This window comes from Chanodichthys erythropterus, chromosome 3 (assembly GCF_024489055.1).
Source record: "Chanodichthys erythropterus isolate Z2021 chromosome 3, ASM2448905v1, whole genome shotgun sequence".
Classification (NCBI taxonomy): Eukaryota; Metazoa; Chordata; class Actinopteri; order Cypriniformes; family Xenocyprididae; genus Chanodichthys; species Chanodichthys erythropterus.
Genome location: NC_090223.1, coordinates 16362545 through 16386715, shown reverse-complemented (window position 1 = coordinate 16386715; position 24171 = coordinate 16362545). Strand labels below are relative to the sequence as shown.

The following is a 24171-nucleotide window of genomic DNA, read 5'->3' as shown; positions in this document are numbered from 1 at the left end:
ATATAGTTAATCTACGTAATCTAGACCCAAATGCCCACAAGTTACAAAAAAAAACAAAAAAAAAAACACTAAATTAGCACCATTGATGGAAAACTTTGGCTTAATTTATATAATGCCTATAAAGTTCACCTGCATTTAATGCACAAGTATTTTTAAAATGCTAGTGGAAGTTAAAAGGCTCCAACAACTTGGTCCATTAAGTTAAATGGACTTCATCCCCCTAAAGTCAATAGCATAGGATCCAGTAAAGTAAGCCTTTTTGGAAGTGTATACTTACTGGCGTTAAGACCTGCAACACTTTGCAAATGTCCAACAAAAAAGGCAAACTACTGATTGCATAAAAGGGACTTTATTACCATTTAATTTTTGTCCTATAGCATAATCATTGACAGGGGGATGTGTAGGTCGTCTCAAACGCATCACCTGAAAGAGCAACATGAAATGAGCTTGATCATGTTCAACAAGGAAATCAGCAAGAGCAAAGCATGATTAGGATGAAAAATGTACTTGTCTGATAGTAGTCATAAACATTGATGACCGCTGGCTTGAGATTTTTCACTGCAAGAACCTGTTTTAGCTGCAGAGTGTAAGTCATGGGGACGCCTTTGGGAACCTGAAAGACAGGATGAACAGCAGCACATACACTAGCACTCAAGATAGCAGCTCCTGAATACATCCAGTATACACAGTCTCACCTCTTTCAGATACACTAGGACACGATCATCTTCAGAATCGACCCGCTCCACCAGCGGGGCGAATGACTGGGGTGGAGATCCAAGCTGAGTGAAAGACCATCATTTACATGCACAATTACAACTGAAGGAGCTTCAAGCATCTTAGGACTTTCCAAATCTTACGAACCAGTGACGTATCAGCTTCGAAGCCTGACAGGAGTTTAACATCCACTAGAACCATGTTAGTAGTTGCTTTGGCTCCATTGTATCTGAAGATAAATAGGAAGTTCAGTCAAGAGGATCAAGAAAGCAGTTGCCCTTTGTAAGAATCATAAGAGTTGGTTTCAGGACACAAGTCAAATCTTCTTACGTCACTGTGAAGTTCAACATGAGATTGGCTCTAAGCGGTCGGCAGTCTGCCTTCACCTTTGCGTCGACGCTCAACGTCCTGGCAACTTTAACGGGTGTCGGAATGTTGTAGAAACACGCAACCTGTAGTACGAGAAGCACAGTAAGATTTTGATGTGCACAAATAGAAATAGAGGGGGGGGGAGAGATACAGACCTGCACAGACACACAAGTGGAACCTGATGCTTTAACAGTGTAATTGCCAGTAATGTTCTTCAACGGCTTCTCCTGATACAGCAGCCTGTTGTCCCGATTCACAGTGAAGCTATAAGACTCTCCTCCTGCCACTGAGGACTGTACAGTAACAGTGCTGGAGCCCTCCACGCTGAACACTTTAGCAGCATACACAGACAAGGCATGAAGAGCCACCACAGTGTCCTAAAAACCAGCATCACATTAAAGATTTGACCCGTATAAAGAGTGATGGAACTGGTTTGGTGGTCAGAGGTACCTGGGTGGAGGAGAAGCCTCCAAAGGGATTCTGCTGGGTCACGAGCCAGTTGACAATGCGGTTAGCATAGCCCAGGGTTGCCGTCGTGAGAGGCTGTTCAGTGAGAACCACTAGCAGCACGTAAGAGCTGATCTCCACCGCCAGAGTATCACCAGATGAAGTCTGAGACCAATGCAGCTTAGTGCCTAAAGACGAGAAGGTGGGGGAAAAAAATTGACGACAAACAGCCTCAAGTATAAGCCCACTCAGGTGTAAAACTTAAGGTGTACCAATCTTTTCACATTGGAGCTTGGGCCGAGGTGCAAACATACAAAATACAAAAGTTTGGGCCAACGAGAGAATAGAATCTTTCAAAAACATTGAGTTGGTTAAAACGGTAATACTGTGACTGTATTTAAATCATTTATGTTTGAAAATTTAATGGATACAAAGCTCATTTTCATTGGCCATTATTCCAGTCTTCAAGTGTGGAAACTGCCATAGTGTTTTGCATTTTTGAAAATGCACGTCTAAAAATGAACAAGTCAAGACTTCATTAGAAAAGCCTCAGCTCAAGATGAGGATTGTTATTCTCACTTTCAGAAATGGCAAGGTTGTTTAAGGAGGTTAGAAGTTGTGATCGAGTGCTCCTCTCTCCAGCAAGGCTGAAGGTGTAGGCCAGCAGAGCAGTGGCGTAAGTGTTTCTCAGGTTCCCAACGACAGGCCTCAAGCATGACAGAGCATTGGTGATGACAGGATCCTGAAAGCAAAGCAGATTAGACAAAAGCCACAACAGGAAGGTCATCTGCAAGCAACTCAACTACTGGAGATATTTTACCGTGACAGGGACACCTAGTTCGAGCAGAGATGCAACAATGTAGGCGGTCATGGTCACATTATCCCCAACTCCACCCTTTAAAAAAAAATTAAAATAAAAGCACCTGGATTAGAGACAGTCTGAGTCTATGGGTTACAGTCCATTTGATAACACGTACCTTCATTTCATTGTGGTACAGAGTTCCCTGTTGTATGAAACAGCCATTTGAACCCTGCTGGCTTATTATCCAGTCCTTCGCACTCTGAAGGACATTCGGGTCAATGAAGACAAAGCGCTTCGCTAGACCAAAAGACCTCAGGACAAAGGCAGTCAACCTGGTCATGGAGGAAGTTTCATTAAACTAAAATCACTGGTGATAAAGGATAAACACTAGAATGTGCAGCATTAAATTCACCATGTATTGGATGCATCATAACCAAATGTGCTGAATGATCCATCACTGTGCCTGTAGTTCAGTTGTCCTTGGTATCCTGTTCAGGGCAAACAAACATGGAAATTCATCAGGATGTACAAGCAATGATGGATAATTTGGTAATCAAGGTCCCTTGAATCACTAAGGTTTTGGAAAACCTGGATAAGAGGATATAGGTGTGATTTCTACACCTATAGAGTTGTGCAGTTTAATTAGGAACAACAAATTATCAGGTTTCTATGCCCTTGACTCAAAGCACCAAAACATTTTAGTCAGTTAGAAATGGGAGTGGGAGAGACTTGATATTTCATACACTTTAAAGAGCAAGCAATCTCACTACAGCAGAAGTACCAGAAAGGGTCTTGTCCAAATCATTATTTGAAGGCCCTCAGTGTAAACCAATAGTCCATATGATTTAATGTAGTGAAACCTGAATTATGGCTAAGTCCTGTGCCTTCACTGTAGTTTGTCAGACTGTTTAGTCTCGCCAACACTCAAATCCATACCGCTCTGAAGGTAGCCTATGGCGGTCTCTCGGATGGCTGCGGTGAGTTGCCCCGTGACTTCCAGGTATAGCAAGATGTAAATATTGGGAGCAAGAATAATCATATTCTGCTCTCCACAGCCAGATGGCATCTTTAATAACCCATCCAGATTCTTCAGCGCACGACCCATTATGTCTCCTATGAGAGGTCAAACATAAAAACACATGAGAAACAAGTTATTCTGGCAAACATCACATGTCAGTTTCTACTAAATTAAATGCTTTACCAAGGACTGAAACAGAGCATCTGGCTGATCCCTGAACCACATTTGTTGGAAACGTCACAGTCACGTTTTCTGAAAGAACGCTTCCTGCAGACCGAACAGAAGCGAGCGTTAGGCTAATGTTTAGCTGTACAGGGAGAACTTGTTTGGGAATCATTGATTGCAAACAAACCCTTTGGACACAGTAACCAACTCTGGGTGTTGGTCCTCTCAACTCCTTCAGGCTAAAAAGCAGTAAAACACCCCATCAGTAAAGCAGCATGAGCTCCATGATCAAGCTCCAGAAGGCTGGTTAACTCACCAGGACAAGTAGACTTCGAGTGACTACATCAACGCGTCCTCTTGTCGGCACGGTCACGGCTTCAGTGCCACATAGAGTCTGGGACGGTTCAGCTGAAGCATTGACCGTCACATTGACAGCTCCTGCAGAGACAGACCGTGAGTAACACCTAATACACTCAATTTAAGAGGGAGACAGCACAAGACTAACCAAGAATAGAAGCAGTAAAAACCCATTTAAAGGTCTTTCTCCCATTAGCACAGAGACAGGATGAATACGGCTCATTAAATGCTCCAAGAGTGAAGGCTGCAGATGAAGCTGGAGTTACTTTAACCTGCCAATGAGAGCACATGGAGCAAAGACACATGACCTTCTATACAGATTTGTATAAGAGGAAAATAAACCATGACAGACCATGATGCACTTGGACAGATAGTTGAAGACAGTGGCCTTCAGCTCAAAAGACTCTCCACGGACGATGGAGTATGGCAGGGAGAGCTCCAAGAAGAAGGGCTGGAAGACTGTCAGCAGAGCAGGAGGAGCCAGACCAAGACCTTTGGAAGACAGACAGAACGCCTCCGTCTCCCATGTGGTGATTGTGTCAGGAACCGTGAGAGGAACTTGTGTGGATCCAGTAGCTCTGAAGGACAGAAGAGAGAAAGAGGGAATAAGTAAACACTGTGTGCAAGTAGCTTTAAAAATGGAACAAAGTGTATTACTAACCCCACTTCAGAAAGCTGCCAGATCCATGTTTCTGGAAAGTAAGTCCTGATGGTCACATCAAAAGAGGAAGAGTCACCCTCTGGACCAGCCGCCATTGCCATGGCTCCAGGATGACGGAAAAACATCACTGAAAGAGAGTTTGCAACTCTAGTCTTGTTCTCATCGGTCTATCAATCAGGTCTGTGCAAGTCAAATACTCCTGCATAAACCATACAAAATTCATCTGCCAATTTGTAGAGCAAGAACAGACATACCATCACGGAAGTTGCGGTAATAATTCTGGCCTCTGTACATCAGACACTGAGGTACTCTGATAGGCAAATTTGATGAGACCTTCAACCCCATGCTCTGTCAGAACAAGACAAGACATTTGAAAATGAAGTTGTGTTTAACAGGATAATGAACCGTTTTCTACCTTGAAGGTGTCGTAGGCATAGTCTACAGAAACAGCTCGACGGGGTCGAACATTCAGACACTCCTGTTCATCATCAACTTCATATGGATAATTTGATAGTGATAGAACTGGGAGCAAGTTGAACACCTAAAAACATGGGGAGTGAGGGAAAAAAGAGCCACATTAATCTAGTACATAAGTCCAGCTGAACACAGTAAACTGAAGTGGCATGCTAGTCGAAATGCAACAGATTTGACATGCCGCAGAAAGTCAAAAGTAATATGAAGTCTAAGTAAAAGCTCAAGACATGGTAACAGCCAGTGCATACCTCATTTTCAGGTCAACCTGAGCTAAAATGGCTCACACAGTGTATTCTGGGTATAACATTTATGAATTTGGCTGATGCTTTGATCCTAAGTGACTCATTGCATTTAACTAACATCTTATCATTTCATTAAATTAACTAGTCTAGTTCATTTAAAAAAGTAACTTTGTCACCACTCATTTAAAATGGTCCGTTTGTCTTCATTGATGCCTTCAAGGATACTAAGGAAAAAACGGCACATGAAGGCACCCTTTTTAAAAAGGCACATGAATACCATTTCAGCACTCAGACGTCTTCCTGACTCCAAGATCCGGACACTCTGATCTACAGCGCTGAGGCCACACAGAGATCCTGCTTGAGCAGAGACAGTCAGAACATTTCCCTCAGCAGGAACAGCTGTAGCTGGAGAGAACTGCAAAGACACCTGGAACAAGGACAAATAATGCTGTAGGACACGTCACCATTCCCCACTTGTAGCCAAAAGAGTGCACATCATACCTTGTTTTGGAAACATGCTTCTGTGTCAAATGATGCACTACCAACAACTACATTCTCACTGGGCAGAACACAATAGACCAGAATCTGCACTGCTGGAGCCATGTCAACACTGACAGACAGCTGGAACGACACTGAGCCGCTTGTGACTTTATTAGAAACACTTGCTGTGACCGTCTGAAATCCATGGAGGACGATCACTCCTCTGGACAAGACCTGACCGAAGACAGTTGAATAAGGTGCTGAAAAAAAAAAAAAAAAAAAAAACCCAAACACGCCACCACCACACAGTGTTTTCTCACCATATAGACAATGTCAGCACTGTAGCCACCAGACTCTCCAACAAAAGAATATTTCACAGTCACTGGAAATGTAGCACCACATTTGAGCGGCTGCTCGAGCTTCACTATAGTCAGTTCACTAAATGATGGGTTATCAGGAGAAGCAGGTTGGAGAAGCTGAACAACCCTCATATCTGTAGTGAAGTATGGCGATTTGTAACTATAAACCACCTCTGGAGTCACACTTGCCTGGGGAGCAATGAATGAAATCAGTGAGAGCACAAGAAGTCTTCATGTCACAATATATAAAGAGCAAATCGTACCACCAGATTCAGATCCGCTTTAGGAAGATTAACAGTGTTGAGAGAGAACGTGACCAGTCCGTTCTGGTTTGTGGTCAGATTTAGCAGCAGCTTGTTATTGTTACCATCAAGGAGATACACAGCTTTGTTCAAAATTGGAGTCCCATTGAAACGAGACACTGTTATCTGTTGGGAAAGATCAGTTAGGAAACAGCCAATAAGGCTTCTGAGAAAGGGATGAGCTTTTACTTGCCTTTCCATTAATCGCTGACCCAGGTTCAAAATAATCCAGGAGGTCCAAAAATGTGACCTTGCCAACTTCAAATGTAATGGACACAGTTGCAGACTTTGACATAACTACATCTGAGGTAAAAGAAACAAAAGTGCACAGAATGAGCAAGTCAACTTCCTCCAGACACATGCTGTTGATTCAGATCAGCCAATTGCTCACCTGTTCCCTCCTCCGTGACGTTCACATTTACAAGAAATGAGTCTTGCATATTATTTTCAAATTTGGTGTTGAAAAACACTGCCGTATCGATAATAAGGGAGGCACAGCCTGTGGCATTCATCTGGTAGCAGGACAGAGTCACATTTAAGTCAAGCACAAACAGAAGGAAAACCCTCCACAAGGCAACGGTCACAGACCTTCATGGTTTTACGCAGGCACTGGCGGGTCACGTCTGGAACCTCAATATATGGAAATGGATCACGGCACACCTCCACCAATGCTTGACCAGGTACAGGTTGGCCATAAGTGTATCTAAGAAACATCACAAGGAACAAGATCAGGAACAGACCAACCACAAGACAAGAAAATAAGAGCCTCACTCACTTGGCACAAGCCTCAACTTTCAGTCCCACATCTGCAACACTGTATGTCTGTGGTGCGTTTATGGTCACTTCAAACTTGGGCAAAACTAAACCAGAAACACCACACACCAGATTAAGACCTTGGTTCCGTTATTGTATGTGCACATTTTATGCACTACTTACCATATTTTTTCACCTCAAAAACCTGGGAGATCATTCGGTCACCAATAAAAGCACTTAGTGTGTACATCCCTATCTGAGCCTCTGGGTTTAACTCATGAGAAAGCTGCAAAATCCACCTTGTTGAAGAAACGTTTGTCCACTGACCAATCCGGTTATTATTATTGTCCTATTAAAACAGTTAACAGCTCAGAAACTGCAAACAAAGCAAAACTACAAAAAGCTGTGTCGGCTCAATTTAAAAGACTTGCACCAGAGCAAACTCACCTCCACCACGACCAGATTGTACTGCAAGACACAAAGACAGGCAATTAGAAGCACAAAAGTCACTTTCTTCAAGAGTGAGAAACTCAAGTTTGGAAAGTGAAACCACATTTAAATTTCTAATGTGTTCATGGTGAGACCTTACCATCTGATCAAGAGGCACAAATTTGGCATCCATGGTGACAACTCTGAAATTCACTGCAAAGGCAATTAACACATTCATTGCATAATGCACTTTTCAAGACATCAGAACTTGTAGAGCAGGAGTGTCCAACCCTGTTCCTAGAGAGCCAAGCTGCACCCAGACACCTAGGTAGCGGACTTGCTGCCTTATCAAGCAATGACTTGTAAGGCAGCGTTTGTGCATGAAGGCACCTCAGACTTCTGAGGCAGCATAAGAGTTTAATGATCTACAGCAATATTGCGTGAGCATTGGTGAAAACTAAACAATTACTACAGTTGTCATTTATCGCTAGAAATGACATCAAGTGGAAAATGTTGGTCAAAAATGTACATGTACTCAAACTGGCCAGTAAACGCAACCTTTAATTTTCTAGCTCAACTGATGTCCCACAATCCTGTGCTTTCCATTCTGTCAAAGGCAGTGAAGGATACATCTATGCTGCCTTCTAAAGTCGGTCAGATGAAGGCATCTCGGGAAACCGGAAGAGAAGCCAACAGTGAATTTGGACGTACCTTTATCTCGTATGAATTTGGACGTACCTTTAACTATCTCATCACTTCCTGTTCGTCGGAGTGATGAGATAGTTAGCAGGTTATCATCACTCAATGGCTGGCTGTCTAAGTGGTGTGCGCAGAATAATATAGGTTTCATAGACAATTGGAAAAGCTTTTGGGGCAGACCTGATCTGTTGAAAAGAGATGGTATTCATCCCTCCCGGGATGGTGCTGCTCTTCTCTCTAGAAATTTGGCAAATAGTCTTAGAGCTGAAACATGACAAACCAGGGCCCAGATCAGGACGCAGACAAACTGGCTAAACCGACCGTCTGCTAGCCGCCTCACGTCACAGAACTCAGATAATTCACAGCACATAGAAACACTTTCACCTAGATATTATCACATAGAGACTGTGTCTGTACCTCGAACTAATAAATACAAAAAACTTCCAAAACCTTTTAAGGGTAAAAATTTAATTGATGTTCAAAAAATGAAAATCACAGATAAATCAGATAAACAAATGATAAAGCTTGGGTTACTGAATATTAGATCTATTTCTTCAAAAGCACTTATTGTAAATGAAATTATCACAGACAATAAACTAGACTTGCTGTGTTTGACAGAAACCTGGCTAAAACCAGACGATTACATTACTTTAAATGAATCTAGTCCTCAAGGTTATGATTATCGACACAATCCTCGACAGAAAGGCAAAGGGGGAGGTGTTGCTGTAATTTATAGTAATATATTCAGAATCATTCAAAAGAATTTCAAATATAATTCCTTTGAAGTGATGGTGCTTTATGTAACATTATGTAAGTTGACATTTGTGCTGGCTACTGTATACAGGCCACCAGGGCACCATACTGACTTTATCAAAGAATTTGCTGAGTTTCTATCAGAGTTAGTACTGGCTGCGGATAAAGTCCTTGTTGTTGGTGATTTTAATATCCATGTAGATAATAATAAAGACGCATTTGGATTGGCATTTGCAGATATTTTAAACTCTATTGGAGTTAAACAACACGTGTCAGGACCCACTCATTGTCGCAATCATACCCTAGATCTAATACTGTCGCATGGAATAGATATTGATGCTGTTGAAATTCTACAGCAGAGCGATGATATATCAGATCATTATTTAGTCTCGTGTATAATACAATTAGCCAAGGCTACAAAACCACCACCCAGCCATAAATATTGTAGAACAATCACGTCTGCCACTAAAGATTGCTTTATAAATAATCTCCCAGAGCAGTTTCATCGCCTTAGTATACCTGACAACTTAGAAGAACTCGATGCTGCAACAGAAACTATTGGCTCTCTCTTTTCCAGCACATTAGATGCGGTCGCTCCTTTACGTCTAAAGAAGATTAAGGAAACTAATCCAACGCCGTGGTATGATGAGCACACTCGGGCTCTAAAACGAGCTGTTAGAAAAGCTGAACGTAGTTGGAAGAAAACAAAACTAGAAGTTTTTCGCCTTTCTTGGAAAGAAAAAATGATTGAGTACAGAACAGCCATAAGAAATGCTAGATCTACTTATTTTTCAAATCTCTTAATAGAAAACAAACATAATCCTAGGTATTTATTTGACACAGTGGCTAAATTAACTAGAAACAGAGATTCAACTGCTGACGTTTCCATAGAGCACAGCAGTAATGACTTTATGAACTTCTTTACTTGCAAGATTGATAATATTAGAGAGAAAATTATAAACATGCAACCGTCTACAGTTTCTCTTCAGACAGTGCACTGTAGTGTCCCTGAGGTAAAACTAGAATCATTCGCCGCTATAGGAGGGGAAGAATTATCTAAACTTATCAAATCATCAAAATCAACGACATGTATGTTAGACCCAATGCCGACTAAACTACTGAAAGAAATGCTTCCAGAGGTCGTAGGTCCACTTCTTGATATAATTAATTCATCTTTAACACTAGGACACGTGCCAAAAACCTTTAAGCAGGCTATTATCAAACCTCTTATTAAAAAACCTCAACTAGATCCGAGAGATTTAGTAAATTACAGGCCAATCTCGAATCTACCTTTTCTGTCAAAGATACTAGAAAAGGCAGTTTCAACACAACTGTGTTCCTTTTTAGAAAGAAATGGAATCTGTGAGGATTTCCAGTCAGGATTTAGACCATACCATAGTACTGAGACTGCTCTCGTTAGAGTTACAAACGATCTACTCCTATCATCCGATCATGGCTGTATTTCTCTATTAGTGTTATTAGATCTCAGTGCTGCTTTTGACACTATCGATCATAACATTCTTTTAAAAAGGCTTGAAAACTATATTGGCATTAGTGGAATTGCTTTGGCATGGTTTAAATCATACTTATCTGACCGTTATCAGTCTGTGGTAGTTAATGAAGAGATGTCGTATCGATCACAGGTTAAATATGGGGTACCACAAGGCTCAGTATTAGGACCGTTGCTTTTCACTCTGTACATGCTGCCCTTAGGAGAGATAATTAGGAAGCATGGTGTTAGTTTTCACTGCTACGCTGACGATACTCAGCTCTATATTTCCTCGCGCCCTGACGAAACCTACAAATTCACAAAACTAACAGAATGCATAGCTGACATTAAAAACTGGATGACAAGAAATTTCTTATTATTAAATTCAGAAAAAACTGATTTCCTAATCTTTGGACCAAAAACTTCCTCACGAAAAAACCTTGAATACTCTCTAACACTTGACGGGTGCTCCATTAAACCTTCGTCCTCAGTTAGGAACCTGGGTGTGCTCTTTGATACCAATCTTTCATTTGAAAGTCATGTTTCTAGTATCTGTAAAACCGCCTTCTTCCATCTAAAAAATATATCTAAATTACGACATATGCTCTCAATGACAAATGCGGAACAGTTGGTTCATGCATTCATGACCTCAAGACTAGATTATTGTAACGCTCTACTGGGTGGTTGTTCTGCTCGGCTTTTAAACAAACTACAGTTGGTTCAAAATGCGGCAGCTAGAGTTCTTACTAGAACCAGAAAGTATGACCATATTAGCCCAGTTCTGTCAACATTACATTGGCTCCCTATTAAACATCGTATAGATTTTAAAATCTTGCTACTTACTTATAAAGCTCTAAATGGTTTAGCTCCCCAGTACCTAAGTGAGCTCTTAATGCATTATAGTCCTTCACGTTTATTGTGATCTCAGAATTTAGGCCAGTTGATAATACCCAGAATATCAAAATCAACTGAAGGCGGCAGATCATTTTCCTATTTAGCACCTAAACTCTGGAACAATCTTCCTAGCATTGTTCGGGAAGCAGACACACTCTGTCAGTTTAAATCTAGACTAAAAACACATCTCTTTGCTCTTGCATACACATAACACATTATCAATACATTAACATTTTTCAAATCCGTTAAAGGATTGTTACGCTGCAATAATTAGGTCGGCCGGAACCGAGAACATTTCCTATAACACTAGATATACCTGTACATCAGAATAAGAATGGCATCTCCGCTAATATCTGTCTCTCTGCTTATCCTGAGGTTTGCCGGGTGCTGGATCCAGGCCGTATCCAGGTCAGATGGAGAACCTGCGTCTGGACCTGACTACAACGTAGCCCATGATCCCTGTATCCGCTTACATATATTTATATATAATCGATTTTTAATCTCTATAATAAAAATGTACAATTCAGATTTTGATCTCCATATACATTTACATATATATCTTCCAAGGGGTTTTTTCCCTCCTAGGACTTTTTTCCCAGTGCTAGCACGCTGGGTTTTTCTCCTAGGGGTTTTTTTCCACCCCTGGAAGTCAGCCGACATTGGCTTAATGTAGCACCATCTTGTATATGTTACATATTACCACGCTTGTTTGTACAGTTTTAACCACTTCCCTTTTTTTCTGTGCTTCTAATATGTAAAGCTGCTTTGAAACAATTACCAATTGTAAAAGCGCTATATAAATAAATTTGACTTGACTTGACTTTATGCCTTCTTACCTTGAAATGTGTCCTCCGAAGACCGTATTTTCCAGTTTTCGGACACAGCCTTACTGTCCTGCAGACTTCAGTTCCAACCCTGCTCCAACACCTGTCTGTAATCAAGCAACCCTGAACACCTCGATTAGCTGCTTCATGAGAGTTTGAATGGGGTTGGAGCTGAAGTCTGCAGGATGGTAGCTCTCCCGGAGCAGGGTTGGACACCCCTGTTGTAGAGTAATGGACTTGAGACACCCAATATTCAACCTAGGGTCATTCACAGCTCACCCATTTGTCCTGGATTGTAGATGGGTTTGTCTGTTTGGATGAAGGTCAAAGGTAGGTAACGTCTGAGCATGACTTTCCTCTCTTCGGTCACTCTGAAGACCCTCCCTTGAACTTCAACCTTCATCTTCTGCACAGACTCAACATCTACTCGAGGAGCCTGTGGAGAAACTTATTTAACAAACCAGACAAAGAATAAAACAGCCACATGAGTCTAAACGACAGACCTGGAAACTAAAGCTGCGGTGAAATGGTGTTGAAGAAACCTGCTGCACAAGTTTAGTTGTCCTGTTTTTGTCATCAAGCAGAGAAACCGTCAGTGTGAGACTCTCTTGGGGTTTCAGAAGAGAAATACATAATTTGGCTTCAGATCCAGACTCAATCACTGCAGGGAACGTCACCATGAAGAACCTGAGGAAATACGATTAAAGAAACCAATGTCTGCCTAACATGCAAGAGTCACTAAATTTTGAAATTACATAATTGTGCACTTTGCCAACAAAATGTTTAATATACCCTGCACAGATTCATAGTAACATGAACTTGCACATGGTTTAGTGCAGGGGCTCCAAACCACACTGATTCAGTTCAGACTCCAAGACCTAAAATAAGGTTTAAGAAGAAATGGTTGGGAACCCCTGGTTTAGTGGTAAACTGCTGCCATCTACTGGAAAACAAATTACCTGAATTTTCAGATACCTGCAGAGGATTACATTGGCTCATTATAATTATATAATATTTATATACATTACACACACACACACACACATCCCAAGTTTATTCATTTAGAGGTTTAAACATTCAAGTACAAAAAAAAGTGAATTCTATAAATACGTTGTTTTTGGGGGGCAGTTATGTAAAGATTAAACCGGAGCATGGTGGATAACCTTGTTTCACAAAGTTCTTTTTGGAAATCATAAAAGCAATTTCATCAGCCTATGAGTAGAAAGCATGAGGGTCCGTGTACGTTTTGATATTTCATTTCAAATTGGATAACTACGCATAAACGAGTAAATGGTCGTTTCCCGTTTTTTCGTTTGTTAAAAAAAAAAAAAAGAAAAAAAAAAACGATTTTGACTCGATTTTCGTTTTTTCGTGTCACTGATAGAAAACTGAAACACGACTTGTGGGCGATCATTACACGCCCCTTTCAGCCGATTGGTCAATCAAATCTGAGCCAGTGATGTCATCTTCAATTCATTCAACAAAATAACAGTCCTCTACCGCTATATCAGTAGAGATCATAAATCGGCTCTCTTCTGTGCATTCTGTACCTAACGCTTATTTCACAGAAATATGTATGCACAGATAAAAACAATGGTTAAAAAACCTGCAGTAAATTTAATTAAATCTGTTTTTAAGCTGTCATTGTAAATGCATCTACATCTGTTATCAAGTGTGACATCTGGGCTACTAACGATCAATAATGATAGACTATTCTCTATTATAGATCAGTGGCTACTCCACTCATTTTTTTTCTTATTATTCAGGTTGTTTATTCATCTTCTACCCCTGAACGAAAATGCGAAAATGCAGAAAAAAAAACAAAAAACGAATGACCAAAAGATACACGGACCCATGAACGATCTGTTCACTTCAAATCCTATTTAACATTAATGCTACTTACGGTCCTGATGGCTGTCCGCCAACAGCAAAGAGAAAAAGAGCTAAAATGAGCCCTTTCCAAACACAAATCTCCCCCACAGCCATGAATAGCGATCATCCAACACTAAACGCGAATCAATTGTCTCTTTCAGAAACCCCACAGATACTACCGTTTACTGCTCTACAGTTTCTCTCAATCATCTGCCCCAATGGCAGCGATATATAAAAACGATCTTAATCATCGGAACAGGTTGATTTAGCACTTTATCCTCAGGCAATGAGGGCGGACAAAATTAATTCCAGGTGGTGGCCAATCAATTAAATGAATGAGATTCATTCCCCGACACTTAAGAGTGTTAAGACCTCTGTGGTGAAAACCAAGTTTGTAATGTTTTTAGTAACCGTGTGTAAATTCAGTTTTCTCCTTAAAACTCCATTGTATCCAAAAAACCTTAGTAAAAAAGACTGCCCCAACGCAGTTTGAAACCACTTTTACGAGATTTTCAGTGTCTGACATTTTGTTTCAGTGGTCGGAGCATACATGAATTATTTCATGAGTTTCTCAGACTGCTCGTGCAACTGCTCACGCTATTGTATCTCAGAATATCTCTGATTATTTCATTGTTTCAGCGCCGCGTGAACTTGTGCCTAAACTTAAAATATATGGGGTGGAAATGGGGGGTAACGCGGGGGGACGGCGTCCGGGGAGTTAATTGTATAAATCGCGTGTTCGGAGCTTTTATAAGCATGAGTGGCGCACCGCGCGCGAATCACTGCAGGCGCGTTCAACAGCGCTCTCCAAAAGTGTGATAAGATTTGCGCGAGCCGCTCCTATGATAAAATGTGGAACCCATTTGAATTCTTTTGAGAATATAGTAAAACGCTGTGGAGAAAGTCAAACATGATCTAAAGACAGACAATAAAAAGACTGATGAAAAGAGGGGAAAACATGATGATCCTGCAAGCTTTTTAAACTCATGACCACCTTTCCTAGAATTTATCACGTTCTATTGTATTTATTGTGGTACATTTTAACTAACGTGTTAAATAATTCATAATATATAATCTATTAAGGCAATAGATTTAAAAAAGGGAGGAAAAAAAAGTTAACATTGCCCTAAGCATGCAATGAGGTGCCATCAATGATCTAGCTTTGATTATATCCTTATTGTAACAAATGCTATGGTTAAACAATTACAAGAACTACTTTTTCATGAGGCCAAGTACAAGCTAGAGTCATGGATCTTCTTGAATTATTGACTATACATTAGTCATGTGTAAAATGTGTTCTGCTAATATGACAGATATGCCCATTAGGAAAATTCTGGCTGTATCCCAAGAATTAACATGTTCAGTATAAGAGCATATTAAGTAAAAATAGTTTGACTTCCCATTGGCACTTTGTAAACAAGTAATTGTTAACTATAGGCTGTTACTTTATTGCAGTTGTGTTATCAACTAACTTTGCATGTGTGGATCATTTTGCAAAAATAAAGCTACAAACAAATAAATAAACCTCACGAGGGAGCAAACCCAAACTCCTCGTAACCGAGGGAGACAACCAGTCCCCCATCCCAAACGGAAGTGAACAAAATAGAGTAAATCACCCTTTGAAAGTAACTTGATACTTAAAATAAAGATTGTGTCAGTTACATCGTTACACCAGTAGTAGTGTTTTAACATATGATTGTTAAAAATGTATTTGTCATTGAATCATTTCATTACAAAAGAATTGTTCAAAAATGTTGATTCAGCTGAATAAATGATTCAATGACTCAATTATAAAGATGTCACTTGTTCATAAATCAATTGAGTCATTGAATCAACAACAACAAAAAAAAATAATTCATTTAAAATAATTAATGTTTTTTGTAAACAGAAAATAGTAACAGTAACAAAAAACAAAAAACAGTAAACACAAAAATCAAACAGGTAATTTTCTCCAAGCAGAGATTCTGTTGATTTGAACATGTTTGTGCCACACACAATTCATAAATGTTGTTCATTGACCTTTCATGTGTCTGCTTGATAATTAAGAAAATACTGTTAGGAGGAAACATGAAATAGGCCTATTTAATGTTAGCCTATTATATAATTATATAATATTTTATATTTAAATACATCTGAAAAGTTTGAAAAGTTTTACATTGAAAGTAAAAAAAAAATAAAAATAAAATTCTTCCCATATAGAGTCCCCCCAGTGAATCTCAGCCATTTCCAGCCCTGTATATATATATATATATATATATTAAATATTAGGAGGAGCTCAATACAGGACTGAAGTACTTATAAGAGTAACTTCAACACAAAGAAAACATTAAAGGAGAAAATGAGGATTCAGGGATTCAGACTTTGAGTTTCTCACTGTGTAAACTGCAGATCTCCTCAGATGAGAAAACAAAGTTCTTCTACAGATACATTTAGTGAATCCATTTTTACTTTTTGAGTTCCAGCAATCTAAACTTTACTTTATGAATGGCAGACAGAAATGAGAAAGTCAGTCTCTTTCTGGTAGAACTGCTTTCTGCTTCAAGTCCACTACTATTTTCACTTTATTAAGAAACATCCTGAGCACCAAACCAGAGTCATTTGACCTACTACAATTTGTGTACAGGACAAACAGATCCACAAAAGATGATATTTTTAATTTATCGTTCATAAAAATTAAAACCCACTTGGAAAGTAAGGATAGTTGTACATTATTACTTTTTGTTGACTTGACAGTATATTCAGAATACTTGAGTTGTTATACTTTAAAGCCTTTTCTCCCATAATATTATGTGTTGCACTCAAAAAAATACAATGTTGGATTTACGTAAAGAAATGGCTCCACAAAAGTTATATAGATTATGCTTGTTAACAGCAAGTGTTCATCATTAATGCTCAATCATCACTTACATATTCACTTAATTATCTTACTGCAACATGTCAATGTTACTTGTAGTGTGGACATTACATGACTTACCTGTGTTGTTGAAAGGGTTAAAGGTGGAAGATAAAAAATAAAAAAACACACTCACGAAATGTATTTTAATAGTAATAAACTGTGAGAAAAAAAACAATGGTATACTGGACACATTTGCTGGTAGTTTAATGTAAAATTTAATTTTTTGGGTCACCCTTGTGCTTCAGTTCAGGAGAAGAGAAGACCCAAAAACATTGATGATGCTGCATGTTGCTTTATTTAACAGGTGGTGACTGCAGTTGCTGATGCAGTGAAAATCCCTTTATTTAAAATATTTTTAGTGGAATCAAATGAAATAAGTTCACAGTAATAATATGGTCTCATTATTAGCATATTATATTAGTTTATACATTTAAATGCCAGTCTGACAATTTAGGGCAGTCTATCTGTGTGGTACCTTTACAGTACTGCAGATTACAGTTGAATGAATGAATGAAACAATCTTTATTTCGGTTACATATAATGTATAATTTACCCACATAAGCATAAAAATATAAACCGAACCAACCGAAAAGGTGTAGGCTGAAGCCATAGCTTATTACACCTACCCTTATTACAGCGTCACATACCCTCCAACTGATATCAGGTGTGCAATTCCATCATCACAATTTACAACATTTTACACATTACAATACACAACTTAAGCTTCCATCTTATAATTCATATATATTTTGGATTTGATTTTTTTTTTTAACTGAAATATAGAGTTGCTTCTCTTAAATTCGTCAGTTAGACCGTTCCACAAATTGACCCCTTGAACCGAAATACAATTCTTTTTTACATTAGTTTTGACCACTGGTTTTTTAAACATATCCTTTCCTCTTAAATCATATTTACCTTCCTTAATTTCAAACAAACACAATATATTGGCTGGCATAATTTGTTTTTTAACTTTGTACATAAACAAAGCTGTATTAAGACTAACTAAATCGTAAAATTTTAGTGCTTTAAATTTAGGAAATATTAATGTAGTTGATTCATTGAATGAGGAATAATTAACAATCCTAATAGCTTTTTTTTGCAAAATAAATATAGATTTTGTATTTGACTTATAGCTATGCCCCCAAATTTCACTGCAATAAGTCATATATGGTACTAATAGAGAACAATACAAAATATACAATGTAAATTTGTTTATGAAATACTTGATTTTATGTAATATAGCAATGGTTCTTGACATTTTTGACAATACATGTGTTATGTGTGGTTTCCAGGATAATTTGTGATCTATTATTACTCCTAGAAATTTTATTTCCATTACTCTTTCCAAAACCACATCACTAATTTTTAAGTTTGTACGATTATGTATTTGTCGATTACCAAATATAATATATTTGGTTTTAGTAATATTTAAAGATAATTTATTAGCATCAAACCACAGTTTAATTTGAAGTAGTTCTCTCGAAACATTTGTAAGAAGCTGGTGTAAATTCTCACCAGAACAATATAAAGTTGTATCGTCCGCATATAAGACACACTTTATCAAATCAGACACTTTACAAAAGTCATTTATATATAAAATAAACAATTTAGGACCCAGCAGAGACCCCTGGGGCACCCCACATGTCACCCTACATATTTCAGAGTTTTCATCATTAAAGTGTACATACTGGTACCGATTGTCAAGATAACTCTCTAACCAAGAATAAGCGGGCCCTCTAAAGCCATACTTTTCCAACTTATTCAATAATATTTTAGGATTAATAGTGTCGAAAGCTTTTTTTAAATCAACAAAAACACCCACCGCATATTTTTATTGTCTATTGAAGACGCAATATCCTCTACTAATTGCGTTACTGCCATTGAGGTAGATCTACCTGCCCTAAAACCATATTGTTCCTCTTGCAGTAAATTATATTTTTCTATAAAATTATCCATTCTCTTAACAAAAAGTTTTTCTAATATCTTAGAAAACTGAGATAGCAGTGAGATAGGCCTATAGTTGCAAAATAAATGACGGTCTCCACTTTTGAAAATTGGTATAATTTTTGCCATTTTCATATTATTAGGGAATACACCCATTTTAAAAGATTGGTTGAATATATAAGTTAATGGTTCGGCAATACACTCAATATTGTTTTTAACTAATAACATGTCAATATCTGTCCAATCTTTTGACCTTTTATTTCTAAAACCATTCACAATTTGCAGAATTTCTTTTTTATTCACTTCCGATACAAACATTGAAAACATATTTGTATTAACTCCATTAATCTTGTAATTTGACTCTTTTATATCATTTGCTATTTTATTACCCACATTAGCAAAGTATTCATTGAATTCATTCGCTATATCTTTTGAATTTCTGAAAAAAATGTCATCCCTTTTGAAATAACTTGAACAATCTTGTTTGACATTTGTATTTTTAATTAAATTGTTTAACACTTTCCATATCTTTAACATATTTTGTCTTGATTGATCTAATAACTTATGATAATATTCCTTTTTACTATTTCTGATTATACTAATTTATTTTTGTATTTCTTATATTTATTTTCTGTTTCTTTTGTCCTATTTTTTATAAATTGTTTATATAATATATTTTTCTTTTTACACGCATTTTCTATTCCTTTAGTAATCCATGGCTTTGTCTTATAATTTTCCTTTACCCTGACTTTTTGCATGGGACAGTTAATATTATACAACTCAATATATCTCTGCAGGAAGACATCATATGCTACATTGACATCTGTTGTCGAGTAAATTTCACTCCATGCTTGGATCCAGAGATCCTTTTTAAATGCTTCTATATTTTCTACAGTGCAGCATCTTATAAATTTATATTGGGTCTGTGTCTGTATTCTTTTCCTAAATACATTTTTAAACACTGCGAATACAGGCAGGTGATCACTTATATCACAAATAAACAGACCCCCCAAAATGGTTTCCTCAATTCTATTTGTAAAAATATTATCTATTAGTGTCGCACTTTCTGTTGTTATTCGGCTTGGCTTAATGATGACTGGGCATAAACAATTACTGTACATTGAATTAATGAACTCTGTAGTTGTTTTAAGTCCAAGTGGATTGACTAAATCCACATTGAAGTCTCCACACACTATTTTCAACCAAGTTAATACCAGTTATTAACCAGTTAATAATTAAAAGCCTGGTAAGGTTAACAGTGTCCAAACCATAGCACTTCTTAATTAAAATATACATTACATAACAAATAATAATAATAGTTATAATAACAGAAAACCCAATGTGGCGACCAGGGCGGGCGAGAGCCGTGAGGGAACGGCGCGAGGCAGGTGACGCAAGTGATAACAAGCATCACCTGGGAGGCGCACCAGCCTTGAGTCTCTCACGGAGGAGCTCCAGGAGCATAAAAGGAGGAGCGACGACCGTGGAGGACGAGAGAGGACCAGGCCTGGACTTTATGTTATGGTTTTGTTATGCTTGTGTGGCCGGCAGACGTCCGCGAGGGTCTGCCGGCATTACTTTCGTTTTGTTCTTTGTTTATTTTACATTAAAGTTTGGTTGAATGTTCGCCGGTTCCCGCCTCCTTCTTCCCATTTACGAACTGTGTTACACCCAATAATACAATTAATTGAAGGAGCATTGGTACTGATATCCATGGATGCCACTGCACAGTTCAGGTCACTTCTTGTTCCAGACCTTTGCAATATGAACACAGTGTCACACCAGAGATCCTTCTGACCTTTTCTTGTGTTGACAGCAACAACTTTGAACTTCTCATATGGAGGAATCAGCACCTCTTTCTCAGAAGGAAATATAGAGTAATGTGACACATCAGCACCTTCACAAGTGTAGATTTGAAAACAAGATTCAGTTCCAAAACCTTGTGCTACACTTTGATATAAAGAGGAGGATGTAAATGATCCAAAACGAACCTCTTTGTTCAGAACATTCTTATCAAATTCATCTGTAGTACCACGATACGTGAAATAGCATCTATTTTGTGTTTTCTTCAGAATCTGTATCGCATCTGTTAACAGAAAATGAAATGAATACCATTTAAATGTCTTGTCTTTGTATTTTTGTTTCTGACTACGAACATCATTATTGAAAAATTCATACAGTGGACTTGAATGTGTGTATACATAAACAGCAACTGAATGATTTTTTGACAAGTTATCTTCTGGTGTTTTGGCTTCACGGACACCCTCTTCCCAAAGTTTTGCAAATTCATGTTCAGACTGAGATTTTTCTCTAGAAGTTTTGTCTCCACCAGGTGTTTCATGTTCTCTATACAACCCTTATACTGATCATCAACAGAATTTGGTGCCATATCCAATGGAAATATCTGTCCTGCAGATCCTCTGTGATCCTTCAGCAACAGAAATCATAATGATCACATAATCAGTAGTCATGTCTGTACTAATTATAGACCCTTTTACAGCCCACGTGATCAAATAGTTGCGCGCGCATTTTGGCAACGGAAGTGGTGTTGTTGCCTATTGGTTTTAACGTGTTAGCAACTCTGAAAGGTTTTCAGGCCTCTCAAGTGTAACGCACTGAGCGTGACAGTCACTCATTTCGGTCTTTTGTCACGCACTCCCGCCACACGTTGTATTTCTCACGCAGAAAAACTATTTTTCATATATTTAATATGCCGCTGCGCCGGGCAGGAATCAAGCACGTCTCCCCTGGGGTAGCCTGCCACTTATCAGCCAATCAAAAAAAGAAAGAGGCTACACAGTAGCCAATCCGAAAATAGCACTATTGTATCTGGGTAAGATTTAAACCAACAACCAATGAAAAAAAAAAGCATATCCTGGAATTGTTCACCATCATCCTCGTTCACCCACAGAGGAAAACACTGGAGCTCTGAGCATCACTTCAAGCACAGAATAAGTCATGATCTCCTATTTTAATGTTACAACAAATTCAGAGCTTGTTTGACACAAACAATGACAACTTGACTGCTGTTAGAGAATGTTTCCCAGATAATCAGCATCAGTTTTTCATGAGTGTCTGAACTTAATCAACAATTTTACAGCCTGTTCACTGAAAACACCTGCTCAGTAGTCTAAACCTAGTTATATTTCCGTTATCACACGATGACTGACATTTTGTCACATTAAACATCTCTCTCTCCAAAAAGGTTTAATAATTTTATTAGCACTAAATAAATTCAATGGTCACTTTAAAAATCATGTCATGTTGGATATTTGTCATTCTTGCCTGTCTTTAAAACTTCAGAGAACTGGTTTATGTATATATCTGGCCACTGTATTTGGCCATCTGCTAACATCTTCTATCCACTCGACTACACGGATCTGATAGCCGGATACCATTTGATAAAGTCATCTTTTTAAAATAACTTTATCTGTCTGTGTTGCTTAATCCGCTCGCGAAGCTGTAGATATATATATATATCACTTTCGGAGTTGCTAACATGTTAGAACCTATGGGGAACAACACCACTTCCGTTGCCAAAATGCGTGCGCATACGTTGCTACGTCATCATTGTGTACAAACAGTTAAAGGGTCTATACTAGAACACAAGCTTACCTGTCCTAAAGCAGCAAAAATGAGAAGAGCTTCAGTAATCAGCAGCATCTTGATTTAACAAAATTCCCAAATGAAATAGTTGATATAGAAGAACAGATGCTGAAAGAAAACCAGAAGTACAACAGCATTTCATAAAGACTAAATCTATTACTCCAATATGTTGCACAATTAAACTGTTTCCAACATAAAACAGTTTTAAAATGATAGAAGTGGCAGAACTTTTTGAATAATAATCATATTAGTGTAACATTTACTGATATGTTGACTAGGGCTGCACGATTAATCGCATGCTATTCTCACGCGCATTTCGTCAGTAAAGCCGGTTCCCTGATCACCGCTAAATCGCCATCACCTGCTTTCAAATGAAGCGGCATTTAATAGACAGAGCCGTAGATCACTGAAAAGCCACGCAATATCGCGTTCATATCGCAGATGAATCGCCTTCGATAATGAACGCGATATTGCGTGGCTTGTCTGTGAACTACGGCTCTGTCTATTAAAAGGCGCTCCGTTTAAAAACAGGTAATGGCGATTTAGCGGTAATCAGGGAACCGGCTTTACTGACGAAATGCGCGTGAGAATAGCATGCGATTAATCGTGCAGCCCTAATGTTGACCTTTGACTTTAACCTCTAACCTTTTACTTTAAGATTATTATTCATGTCGGCACCAATGATGTCCAACTTCACCAGTCAGATATCACTAAAATTAACATTAATGACATGTGGGAACTCGCAAGTACGATGTCAGACCCTGTAATTTGCTCTGGCCCTCTTCCTGTTCGTTGGAGTGATGAAATACTTAGCAGACTGTCATCACTCAATGGCTGTATGTCTAAATGGTGTCCACAAAATAATATAGGGTTCATAGACTTTTCAATTGGAAAAGTTTTTGGGGCAGACCTGACCTGTTGAAAAGAAATGGTATCCATAGTGCCGCTCTTCTCTCTACACTCTAAAAAATGCTGGGTTAAAAACAACACAATTGTGTTTATATGACAACCAAGCTGTGGATTAAGATTACCATAATTTTTTAAAATGTCAACAGAACTGAACAGTGTCCTTACCTTGTCTATTCTTTAGAAACACAGAAAATCATGCAAACGTCAGTATTGCAAAACGTCAGTCCAATGAAATCTGCTGAATTTTCATACTCTTAAAAAAAATATCACTGGATTCTCTGTTGTCACTGTTCAACAAAGAGGATTTCCCAATCTGCTGTCTAGTCAATTATGATGATTGAGGAGTGTTTCAGTTGTGAAACTTTAAAACATAGTAAAGTTTAGGGCGTCAGCATCAGATTCAGCTCCTCCTCCAGCTATTTAAACTAAACTGAGATGTCAGTTTAATTTAGATCTATGTAGTTTTTGTGGGAATGTGTTCATAGGTTTCGCAGATTATTTATTTAAAAAAAAAAAGATGTTGAACTAATTATTTTATTATTGTAGAATACAATATTTAATATCATCTTATTGTAATTATGTTCAGAAACATCTTATGTGTTTCATGTTCACAACCATGACTTGCACCATAACCAAGTTTTAGGCATAATCATTGCACAGTAAGTCTTTTACAAGTCATTCTGGAAAGTTGAATAACGTTCATTATAACCTAT

General features: G+C 38.3%; 1 protein-coding gene and 1 pseudogene across 1 annotated transcript; both read right to left on the bottom strand.

Moving 5' to 3' along the window:
* Positions 1–368: 368 nt before the first annotated feature.
* On the bottom strand, positions 369–14276 carry LOC137017187 (alpha-2-macroglobulin-like protein 1). Its single transcript, XM_067381176.1, has 34 exons — positions 14135–14276; positions 12735–12918; positions 12511–12667; positions 7733–7785; positions 7591–7611; positions 7327–7492; positions 7166–7250; positions 6979–7093; positions 6782–6902; positions 6584–6693; positions 6352–6516; positions 6050–6277; positions 5751–5963; positions 5527–5676; positions 4949–5074; positions 4788–4881; positions 4534–4660; positions 4225–4450; positions 4021–4144; positions 3832–3953; positions 3703–3754; positions 3534–3617; positions 3269–3445; positions 2745–2820; positions 2508–2664; positions 2351–2425; positions 2110–2272; positions 1534–1718; positions 1239–1460; positions 1045–1166; positions 862–943; positions 696–779; positions 508–613; positions 369–423 (listed from the first exon to the last, which is right to left on the bottom strand). The coding sequence occupies exons 1-34, from the start codon at positions 14215–14217 to the stop codon at positions 383–385; spliced, it is 4296 nt and encodes a 1431-aa protein (XP_067237277.1). The 5' UTR covers positions 14218–14276; the 3' UTR covers positions 369–382.
* A 621-nt stretch (positions 14277–14897) lies between these two features.
* LOC137003746 (NAD(P)(+)--arginine ADP-ribosyltransferase 2-like) lies at positions 14898–22606 on the bottom strand (annotated as a pseudogene).
* Between the last annotated feature and the right edge of the window lie 1565 nt (positions 22607–24171).